Raw genomic sequence first — 12,940 nt, 5'->3', positions numbered from 1 at the left:
AACATTTTTTTGTCAACGAGGCACACTTCCACCTAAATGGGCATGTTAATAGACAAAATTGTCGCTATCGGAGTTACACTATGTCATGGTGATCAAAAACCCCTGCATTCCAGCCAACCAACCCAGTAACTCTTGACGAATTAAAGGATCGTATTCGCACAGAAATCCAAAACATCTCAACAGAAACATGTAAAGCTGTCATCGAAAATTTCCGCTCTAGATTGCAGCAATGCCAGAATAATGAAGGATTGCATATGGATGACGTGATTTTTAAGAAATAAATTCCCCTTTTGTTTACTATCGAAAACAATTAACTATTTTGATCTACTGTAATTAGTTTTTTTTAATCATCATTCCAATTATAAACGGACTTTTGGTCCACCCTGTATTTACCTGGTAAGCAATACACGCATAAAACATAGTTTTTTTTAATAAGTATTCATCGTTATTCTGTATAAACCCAGGGGCCAGTAAGGCATGAGATTTTATAAACCGTACTGCTTCCATACATAATGCGCGTGCGGAAAGAAAATTTCCAAAACAAGCAATAACGAATGATTAATAAAAAGAGAAGCTATAAGTACTGATGAAGTATTAATAATATTGTAAGTCCCATCATATATGATATTTTATATTATGATGTACATATGTTACGATGAAAATGGCAAACATTCCCAGAATATGAATTCTGAACCATGAAAATCATGGTTTTCGATCTATTTTTTATAATTCTATGACGTATTTCCTCTACCTACTCCACCTTATCGATGGAAACTCAATATATGTTGAATATTAAAATTTACACACTTACACATATTTGTTAAATAATAATTAGTTAAGAGACAATTAACACTACACACATCAAAAAAGTCTAAGCAACATGTACTAATTTAAATTTTAGGATGGTTTTTCACATTATAACGTTGTATTTTATTTTTAAAATAATATTTTTAGGGTCCTATGGTGTAAAAATAACAGCTGTTGTCTTTATAAGTTCTTTTAATAACAGAAATTAACAATATTAGAATATACTGCAGAAACTAAGGTACATAAGCAACTAAACATTTTTTTAACAAAATTAAATTTCTAAAGAAAATGAATTTATTGTGAAAGAATAGGATAATTTAATACAAAGTATGGCCTCCTCTGCTATTCAGAACTTGTCGGCAACGATTATTCATTGAATTAATAATGAGACTGTTTATGTCATCTTGCGGTATTCGCTCCCAATGGAATTCTAGCAAATCCTTCAGCTGTTGGGTTAATGTCACTCCGTCCAAGTCCTTCAAAACACGTCTCTGGAGCATGTCCTGATCCCTTGTATTATTGTAGCGCTGCCAAAGACGACAAATAACACTTCTATGAATGCCAAAATGCCGAGGTACCTGAGATTGATTACCTCCCGCTTGCAACATCCCTACAGCTCTTTGCATTTCATTTGCCGTCAAATGACGTCGCTCCATGAGGTAAAGAATATCTAACAATTCAATTTTGTCGCTAACTTTATTTAAATGGTTGGTAAAATTATAAAATCAAGACTCAACGTAGCAATAAAAACGCACTTAAATTCAAACCGATTCCCTTTCATTTAATTTTATGAAAAAAAAAACAAAACAACCGATTTTTTTTTACATCCAACCAGTATGTCATCAATAACAAAAAAGTTTACATGCATTTTGCATTTGAGTGAATAAAGTCTTAGAAATTAATTAATATAAATGGTAAATTTGTAATATCATGCATGACTTTTTTGATGTATTAATTTGAATTCATCGTAGTCTCTCTTGTACACTATTACCACAACCATATCATAACATTTTGCTTACAACCCTTATCGCATGATGCATGGAAAAGAGCAATACTTGAATACAATTTATAAAGTTAAAATTTATTTCGATAAAATTATATCGATATGTACATGCATGCACTTGTTGAGTAGCAAGATATTTTTATTGTTTACATGAATTATTCTATCATACGTTATATCGATTAAAGTAAACATAAAGGCAAATGAAATCGTAATTTTATGGTTCATTTTTAATTGTATATTTTGCACAACATATAAAAAATATTAATTGTATTTATATCGGAAAATTATGAATACCGATGATAGGAAATACCTTCGTTGGAATTATTTTTATTGCGGCTATTATTTCTACAGTCAAAAATAGCACAATAAGGCATATTTGTATTTTTTTAAAAGATAATTATACTTCACTTGACATCAAATGATTGGTCTCACTTGAGCCTCGAATAGGCACATTTGTACACAATAGTGGCGACAGGGTAACGCCCACATGCCACTTCCTCTAGTTTTTTCTGTTCCGTGATAAATACTTACGATTATATCGCGTAATGTGAACGCCAAACTATATACTTATATATCACAATTATGTATATATCACAATTATGTTCCAGATGGTTGAAGCTCAGATGGTTAAAGGCAGCGTGGCTCCATTGACCGTAAGTGCCCAATACTTAAGCGCGACAACGATCGTAAAGCCCATGGTCGTGGTTACCAGCGCGCATTCCTCAAAACCTTCCACGTGACCTCTGCGCGTACTCTGCTTGCCTGGTACCCGAACACATTCTACAGATCATTAATTCGTGCAGTGACCATTTAAAAAAAAAAACAATTAATAAAAAATCTTAAATTACAATTTCAGTTAAGTAATTTTATAGTTTATGAAAACAATTATATTTATTTTGTAACTTTTGAAAACATTTAATTAGTAAACTATATTGATATTTTATTATATTTTCAACGTGGCGCGTTAATATGACTGATAAGCCAAGATTGTTTAGAATTTTACAAATATTTATTTTTTAATGGATTATTTTTTGTGTGTGACTTAAATCTTAGCAAAATTTCATGTATATATAAAAAAGAAACTAATGCTTTAAGAAACTGAGTTTCAAGACAATTCAATAATGAGCTAATCAGCTTATCTGTAAATGTTTTTACGAGTATATGTATTCACAATTCAAGGTTGAGTGATTAAGTTACGTATAAATAGGTATTACTTCTCTTAAATGGGTGTTACAACTTTTCTCCACTGCCAGTCAGCAATACTAAATATATGAATTGATGTTTAGTGAGCTATGTTGAGTATATTTTATATTTAATGTCACTCTACCTCATGCTGTCAAATCAGGTTAAATGTTATCAATATGTTTTACAATATCTTATATTGGAACAATACGCGTGCGACTGAAATTAGAGACGTGAAATTCGTGCTCATAAAGTGCGTCTTATCATACACGCGTGTAAAAGTTGTATGAATTATTGATGTACATAATGGTTAACAAAATGTGATGGTAAGTGCGGTTGACAATGATTGCCGGCCAAATTGATATAAGAGTAGACTATATATTTTTCTACATAGATTCAACGTTTTGTACAGAGTAGGGAGTGTATAGAGAAATACTAATTGTAATATATTGATTTAATTTTATTTATTATTTGCAGTCTTAGATTAAGGATTGGTCTCCGCTGCGCTCCAACTAGATACTGCAGGCGTAGTCACAAAGTGCTTCAAGTTTTACTATGCCCTAATAGGCGTACGCGAGCCAGTTTTGAACAATGTGTGACGTTAACGTGCCACATGTTTTGTTAAACTTTGCTAATAATTGAAACTAAAATGCCGGGATGCGTAGTAAAACTTGGAAACAATAATAATAAAAGAAAGACACTGGAATCACATAATATTATCAGTAATTATTTTGTATTTTATTAGTTTTAATGTAAAATAACACGAAGCGTATGTTACAAAATTTGAAGATGCCATTGAGTGTCAAGATGCCACAAGCATCTAATATATGCCGCAATGAAGATGCTATTATTAAGCTACTTCTTAGGTAATGCGGTATCTAGTTGTAGGGCAGCGGAGACCAATCCTTAATCTAAGTTTTCAGTTTTAAATCATAGAGAGAGATGTCTGTCAGAAATATTTAGAAACAATATGGATTTTAGGTTGATGATAAATTATTCTGGTTGAAAGTTATAAGAGAGATAATTGGGAATTTACTTCTGCCATTTTTTTTTGCCTATTTGTGATTTTGATAACGTTTGACACGTCTGCTAACATTTTTCAGTTTCAAGAGTTCTATTTTATTGTTTTCAATTAAGAAAGTTTTTACTAAAATACCTATTTATATTATAGTTTTTGTAATTAAATGAGCAGTAATTTAAAAACATAATTTCATAAATCTAATCGCGTCACAACAGTAGATAATTATAAAACTTAGATTAAGTATTGGTCTCCGCTGCGCTACAACTAGATACCGCAGGTGTAGTTGTAAAGTGCGGCAACTATTACTACGCCTAAGTGGGCGTACTCGAGCCAGTCTCGAATAATGTGTGACGTTGACGTGCCACATATTCTGTTAAACTTTGCTAATAATTGAAATTAAAATGCCGGGTTGCGTGGTAAAACTCTAAAAGAATAATACTACAAGAAATAAGAAAGACACTGGGATCACTGTATATCATCAGTTATTTTTTTGTATTTTATTAATTAAAAATTCAATTGAGTGTCAAGATGCCATGTACACAAGCATATAATAGTTGCCGTAATAAAAAATCTATTGTTCTTAGGTAGTGCGCTATCTAGTTGGAGCACATCGCACACCAATCCTCAATCTAAGTTATAAAAACTTATTACTTAATATGTCTTACAACAGCTGTGATGTGTATAGGTCGTTTGCATATGTAGAGTTGACACTTCTGTAAAAAACAACTGTTTAAAACGTGTTCTCGTAGCTAGTGCCTAATTGTGAATAATTTTATAAAGTAACATTTAAAAATGTTGCTCTTAAACTATTAAGGTTAGATCATTATTACGTCTAGATAGACTATTACAGCTATGAAATCGTCGAAATAAATTATTAATGCGGTTATTACTGAATTTAGTCATCTAAATTCAGAAGCAAATTTAGAAGCTACTGATCACACTGTCCTAAATTTAGTTACTGAATCAGTCACCACTTAAAGCGCGACGAATTCGGACGTGTGGTATAAGTACGAAGATGGGTCCAGTGTTGTCCAGGCACCAAAAAATTGACATTTGCCTGGCCGTTGGCTCAATTAAAATTGAAAAAAGAAAAGAACATGGGTGAAAGATATTACTGCGCGGAAAGTTAGCAAACATGATTACATATTATGGGTGTTTTTGAACCGAATGGATTCGAGATCTTTTATAGTTATTTATGCAACTGTTGTGTAATAAGGGGTATTAAAACACGAATGTGGATAATAGTATCACATGAGTGTTTTAATACCTAATTATCAACAGTTGCATACAAGACTTTATCTACACCCAAAATATGAATCCTCTAAAATATTCTGAAACAGTTAGCATCTTACTGCTAACATTAAAACACCAGTCCTAGTAGTAACCTAATATCATCCATTACTGATTATATACAAATAAACTAAGTAATTATGAAACAATTATTTTAGTATTAATTTAGATTTTGTATAGTGCTATAATTAAAATTCAATAGAATATAATGCCCCCTTTGCAGCGTTTAAAATGAATCGTTCATTTTTTGTAAACAAAACAATAAATATATCGAAGAAAAATGGCGGGGATTCGAATAACCTACTTTTTTTTTACGGCGTGCGACGTTCTGGTAGTGTGTAACGCGCGTTAACGTAAATGTTCTTTTTTTGAAATTCATACAGATACCACGCATCGAGCTATAAGAATGTGGCTGTCTGTTGAAACTCCTTGCGCATGAAGGTATCGAAAAAAAAACATAGGAGTTTTGTTATGAAATTCAGTACAAAATTACAACACTCGTTTGGGTGATGTAATGGTTATTAGAACATTGGGTGTTTTAATGTTGGCAATAAGCTGTTTCATCAACTTTAATAGAGGATTTAAAGCATGGGTGTAGATAAACATATTAATAAATCTTGTGACATCGTTTATTTGAAAGCAAGATACTATCCTACGAGACGTATTAGTGTAAAAGAAAGATTGCTTGTAACACTAAGATTTATTGCAACAGGAAATTCATATCAAGATTTAAAATTGCTTCTGAATTTAGGATGCTAGCTTCCTGAATGCGATTATACTTTACTTAATTCAGTAATGACTAAATTAAGACGACTAAATTCAGTCAAGTGTAATAAGCCTGATACATGTGCCTACTTTGAGCAATTCACGCACACTAACACAAAGTGTCATACATATCGCGAGTGTAAGACGTAGCTTGTCACGCACACTAAACTAATATTCCTGGGCTGTTTTCATCGATTGTCTAACAGCAAGAGACTATCTAGACGTATAAAGTATCTAAGTTATTAAGTATGATCTTTAAAAATGGCTGGTACATTTTTCATTGAGAAAAAAATATTAGTTATGGAAATCCTCAGGTATTTCATAAATAAAGCGGAATGAAGCTACCGCACAACTATCATATTATATGTTTTTGGCTTTTTTTTTATATTTATTAATCGCAATAAAAAAATATTATTTATTAATTAAATTAATTTATTAATAACCTATTTGTTCAATACATTTTATGTAAAATTATTGAATACCACTGATATATATGATTGGTAACCGTTTATATCTGTTTAATAATCCACTAGGACGGAATAAATAATAAGGAGTTTTCAAATTGTTTTACTTTGACATTAAATTGACTAGAAAATCCAAAATTTTAATTGAAAAATTTATCTTGTCTACTTTTATATTATGTGCTCTAAGTTTAACTCAATTTCGAATTCGGAACGTCATAATATTTATTACTTAATTGCATAAGATGTAAAATAATAGGTACCTTTTCTTCAATAAGTGAAGGCATAAAATGTTAAGTAAAACAATATAAAAAACATTGTAGTTAAAGTTGTTATATGTTCCAATCCATTGTTGTTGACTTACAGACATTTTTATTACTTACTTGTTGTGATATCGTCGCTCTTAGGGCTGCAACAAACTAGCGACTTTTAACATCTTTGACGGGTTTTTTAAGTTGTTTTGGCTACTGATCCTACAATCGCAGTATTGGAAAAGCTTCTATATTTTATGAGTAAAAGTGACGAAAGGAGACCATCTTTCGCTATGCGCGGTCACTACGCCTACTGCAGTGAATAATGTGATCTAAGCTACTGTGATAAGACCGCCTGTCTTTCTGAAACTCAAATATGGTACAATATGTGTGTGTGGTGGCAATATGGCCCTTAAGAACACAGCTTATCCACTGCACATACAATTCTATTGTTTTTCTTATATGTTAACTTCATCAGAGATCATATTGGGTTGTCTCCATCTTGATCTAGTCATACTAGGCACACTGATGAAATATAGTGGAGTTCTAATCCGTAGCAAAATTCGGAATTCGCTGCCAGTATTCCATAAATGCATCCATTCCCTATATTTAGCGTATAGACTGACGTGAATTTAGATTTAGGCAGGATCGTTCGGGCTCGGCAGCAAGTCTTAAAAATTTCACTGAATGTTTTAAGTCGCTAGTTTGTCGGAGGACCTTATTTATTGTCATGAAATAGGGGTTAATAGTTCGAAAATTTAATAATGACAGTTCTTCAGCAAAGTAGCGTCAGCAAAGAAGTTTTGAAAAGTCAAATAAGAACAAAACTCCACACTGAAAATACACCTGAATCGTCGATAGTCGCTTTAGCGATAGCGCACACTGCTAATTTTACCACGCGGCTTAAACTGAATGTTAACTTACCTACATTCACAGTGGATTTTATAAAATATTTTAAGTGTATTTAGTCCTCTAAAATCTTTCTAATCTCCTAAGTAGGGAGTAGACAATACTGAAAATTCGTATTTTAATATAAAATTAATAGATCATGTGGATTTTCGTGCAGCTTCATATGTAGCAGATTTTTAACGCGTTGGCCTAATAAATACTGTTTTTTGACTTTAAATGAACAAACCGTTAGAATTACTTACTTAACCGTAATAATTAAAATATTTTATGTTGTGAATTATGATTTATGCCAGGAATAAAAATCTTTTTCTTTTAACTGCCAAATACCAACTCACAACTGTGTAATTAAAAATTTATTAAGATATGTTATTAATTTATGATTAAAATGTGTGGTTTGGCTTGAAACAAAAAAAAAATACGGTACAATAACTAATCATAGCTTCACAAATTAATATGGGTTAATGTTTTTGGACAGAGAATAATCATAAAAATTCTAAAAATAATAATAAGTAAAATTTTCAAAGAAACAAATACCTTGCCTTACGTAGACGAGTACCTATGAGCTCTGAACAGCTGCGGCTTGACGTGGGACAAGTAGGTGTCAGTTACTACGGTAGCGCGTGGCTGCTATATCAACCCGTGTGTTTGTTAAATGTAGCTATTGTTTTTTTTTTTTACGAAAATAAGGGACAAGACGAGCACGACGTTCATATGATGGTAAATGATACGCCCTACCCATTGCAATGTAGTGTCGCTCAGGATTCTTGGAAAACTTAAAAATTCTGAGCGCCTCTACAACTGCGCTCGTCACATTGAGACATAAGATGTTAAGTCTCATTTGCCAAGCTACTGCTTCACGGCAGAAATATGCGCCGTTGTGGTACCCATAATCTAGCCGGCTTCCTGTGCAATGGAGCCTCCCACTGGTAACTTTCTACTTAATCTTAATTCTAATTAAATCTTATGGCGTTTGGTAACGCTCAAATTATCATAATATTATGGTGATAATAGTTTATTGGTCTTTTTTATTAACGCAAGTTTTACACATTTATTAAAATAAAATCCTTTTTAAATGATAAAAACTCGTGTTAATTAAATTATATTAAAAATGTATTATGTGTATCACAACGGCGCCTATTTCTGCCGTGAAGCAGTTATGTGTAAGCATTACTGTGTTGTACAGTAAAATACTAGGAAAATGAGACTTTTCTCAAGAAGACGAGCGAAATTGTAGTGCCGTTCAAAATTTTTAAGGGTTTACAAGAATCCTAAGTGGCACTGCATTTTAATGGGCAGGGCGTATCATTTACCATCAGCTGAACGTCCTGTTCGTCTCGTCTCTTATTGTCATAAAAAAACTATCTATATATAATACTTATAATTTTAATATAATATACTTATAATAATATATTGTGATTCCTCTGATGTTGCAAGAGCATGTGGGCGGCGGTGATCACTTAACACCAGCTGACCCGTATGTTCGTTTGTCCCCCTATTCCATAAAAAAATTATAAGCCCGTGCGTTGCTCATTTTTGATCATTTAGAACTGATTTCCTAGCGCTACTATAAATTAGGAACTGTCATATTAAATTTGTAAATGTTTGTATTCGATAGTTTGCGTGAGTATTTTGATGAATCCTAATTGGACGTACTTCCAGAAAAACGTTCCAAACCACAATCTTGTCGAAATTGCGTTAAGAAAACAAACCTGGTCACGTGATTCATATTAACAGACTGACAAAAAATGGCAATCCTAGAGTGGCAACCCTAACCCTAGAGTGGCAACCCTAACCCTAGAGTGGCAACCCGAACCCTAGAGTGGCAACCCTAACCCTAGAGTGTCACTCTTTAAATGACACCATGACTTAGTAGGTGAAACCCATATGTACGGAACATACATACATAATATCACGCCTCTTTCCCGTAGGGGTAGGCAGAGACCACTTCTTTCCACTTGTTACGATCCTTACATACTTGTTTCGCTTCGTCCACTTTCATTATTCCTTTCATACATGCTCTCCGGTTTAGGGTACTCTTGACCTGGCCTTTTTTGAAGACGTCCCTGACTTGATCTTGAAACGTCCGCCTAGGTCTACCCCTTCCAACACTTTCATTCACACTGGCCTTATACACTTTCTTCGTCAATCGTTCTTCATTCATTCTCTCGACATGTCCAAACCATCTCAGCATACGGGTACGGATATATGTACGGAACACACTAATAATTATTAAACTTTAAATACGAATTCCTTAAAATGTGATGTTTGTGGCTTGGAACGTTTTTAAGGAACTACGTCCGATTATTCAGACGATGCAGTATTTGCTTAAGCTTTATAATGTTCGAAATATAAATACATTGTCAATGATAAAAGTGTATAAACAATTTGTTATTTTTTCAAGTGATATACCCTCACTTCTGGGATTAATTATACAAATTTAGTATACAAAATTTATAAATGATGCCGCTTAGATTTGAAAGAGCGACATCTAAAGTCAATTTCCTTATATGCAAATATTGGGGTTGAGCAGGTTATCAACTGTAAAGTAGATCCTGTAGATGAAGCCACAACCTGAGAGTTGATCTTAACACAAGATTTATCAACGATACGTAACTCGAACGGTTGGCTCAGTGGAAAGAGCTCTCGCACCTAACGCGAGAGGTCGCGGGTTCGAGTCCCGCATCGTACATAAATTTTGTTATCATATTTTGTGTATTTTAATTTATTTGTATGTAAAATATTGAACTATACTGTCTTTAAAAATACTAACGGACGAATACAGATTGAGGTGACGCTTGAAGAAAATATTAACTGACACGTCTTCATTTTTCTAGACATCTATATTATATATATCAAAACAATTTGTTATATTCTTAAAGTGATAACCCTCACTTCTAGGATTAATACAAAAATAAAATTTGAACTTTGCCACAACCTGAGAGTCGAACAAAGCATACAAGATTTTATGACGATTCGCCACCCGCACGGAACGCCAGAGGTCTTGGGTTCGAGTCTTGCATCTTTCATAAAATTTTGTTTTCAAATTTTATTTATCTTTGTATATCTGTTGTTATTGACGCATCATCAATATCTGTAAACAACCGGTGGTTTATGGTAATGCGGGCACCGAGTGTTTGACTTTAGCATAGAGCACCGGCACAATTGATCATATATTGACTAAAACCTGTGTTGTTAGAACGAAACCTGTATTCAGGACTTATACTTCATTCAGTCATAGAATATGTATGTCTAATATACAGCCTCGATTAGGTACTGCGAAAAATATTGTAATGCGTCTTAAAAATATTATTAAAAATTAAATAACATTTATATAAAATACTTTTAAAAAGATTGTCAACGCGTGTAAATTGTAACTAAAATTTTTACACAAGTTATTTGCATATTTGGTATTTAAGTTACATTTTTTTATAATTTGTTGAGTCCCCCTGAAAATGTGCTCCTGCTTACGAAACTAAGAAACTTACGAAACGTTGAGTTAAATAAATAATAAATTTTTACGCAAATAACTTATTTAAAACATACAGTTACAAATACACGCGTTTTAATCCTTTTAAAGTATTTTATTTAAATATTACACATTTACATTATATAATGTTGTTAATCAAAGAAAATCAGTTGTTCATAATATGATTCAACATAAAATGCTTAATTAACTTAATTCTGCAACTCTACATATAACTGATCGCTCAAGATCCAAGGAGGATCTTTATCGATAATAAAAGAAAATCCTCATAAAACAGGAATGGTATTATTTTATAGTCACAATTTTAAGTTCTGCAATAATTAATTGGCACATTTTGTCGCTAGTGTTGTGTTATTTGATGACGAATTATTGTTATTGATGACGTGAATATTTATTTTTTTAATTATTTGTAAAATTATAATGAAATAGTGTACATGGTTGCACTTGTCTAAATCTGACGTTTGTAAAAATATTTGTACAAGACGTTTGAGAAAGATAAATTTATTTTGAATGTTACAATATTTGTGAAGAGTGAATGCTCATGTAAATAAATAATCTAGTGTAAAATGTAATATTATAGAAATACAAGAGATGCATATTTATAATTCGTTTATTTCTTTTATTCCCTAAGTTTTCTGTCATATAAGCTAGTTATTTTTATATTTTTCGGCGCTTTTTTTTTGCCGTGAAGCAGTAATGTGTAAGCATTATTGTGTTTCGGTCTGAAGGCACTTCGTAGCTAGTGAAATTGATGGGCAAATGAGACGTTTGTTTAAAGGTTAAAAAATGGCTTATCTCGATTTCCAGCGAATCTATTAAGTCGAATGGAAAAAAGTTAAATAGCAAAGTTGTTGGTAGTAAAAAACAATTAAATTGTGAAAACAATTAATGTTGCAGATGGCAACATTACTTGTTTTCACAATTTTTTCACATAGCCTCAAAATCAATGTGAATAATTCAACTAACCAAGTTTTTTTTTTTTTTATTTTTATCTTTAGTAAAATATTTTTTTTTTCCACGAAATTTGGCACAAAGTTACCTTTTAATGTCCCAAATATACTGTAACTATTTTGATTTGAAATATTAATTTTGAATCAAATTGCTCCCGTAAGAATATTAGCTTTTTCAAAAAAGTCGGTGGGCTTTAAGTACGTCGAAATCTTTACTTTTTGATGGTGTTCAAAAAATACATTACTATGGTAAATGTTAGGAAAATAAAGCCTATCAAAAGGCATTTCACAGAAAATTCACACCTGTTATTTCGTTGCAGCAAAAATATGGATTACAATTAATCAAAACTATTATATTAAAAAAAAAGAAAATTATAACACCGAATCACTATGCTTTTTAAATAGATTTAATTAATTGTAATCTTATTACTGCGTTAGGCCCTTAAACGTCACAATTTTATTTCGCGGCTTGCGTTGAATCTGCATTTTAAAATGTATACATTTCCTCATTTTGATAGAGAGAAAAACGTGCAGTGATTTAATAGATGACGGCTATAATCTTGTAAAGAACGGAGAAACCGAAATCAATGCAACTTTTTCAATATAATCAAAATCAGCCATGTACAAAAAGAAGAGCCATTTTTTTTAATTTCAAACTTAAACATACAATATGTGCAAAGACTTCTCTTAACTATGTATAAATAAATATTGATGCTGTCGATAAAATGATAATGCTGATTGTGGTGCCGATCGATCAGTTATCAATCTATCTATAAAAAAATGAATTGCTGTTCGTTAGTCTCGCTAAAACTCGAGA

General features: G+C 32.1%; 1 protein-coding gene across 8 annotated transcripts in view; it reads left to right on the top strand.

Moving 5' to 3' along the window:
* Window positions 1-11,778, top strand: part of LOC126966683 (max-binding protein MNT-like) — a 55,860-nt gene extending 44,082 nt beyond the window's left edge. For all 8 annotated transcript variants that reach the window (XM_050810908.1, XM_050810881.1, XM_050810891.1 and 5 more), the window contains one exon: window positions 2,419-11,778. In XM_050810908.1, the coding sequence (XP_050666865.1) occupies window positions 2,419-2,550 (132 nt within the window). In that variant the 3' untranslated portion in view covers window positions 2,551-11,778. The remainder of the gene's footprint in view (window positions 1-2,418) is intronic.
* Window positions 11,779-12,940: the final 1,162 nt, after the last annotated feature.

The sequence above is a fragment of the Leptidea sinapis genome, chromosome 1 (genome assembly GCF_905404315.1).
Source record: "Leptidea sinapis chromosome 1, ilLepSina1.1, whole genome shotgun sequence".
NCBI lineage: Eukaryota > Metazoa > Arthropoda > Insecta > Lepidoptera > Pieridae > Leptidea > Leptidea sinapis.
Note: the sequence above shows the minus strand (reverse complement) of the source record. Positions and strands in the feature narration are given on the sequence as shown.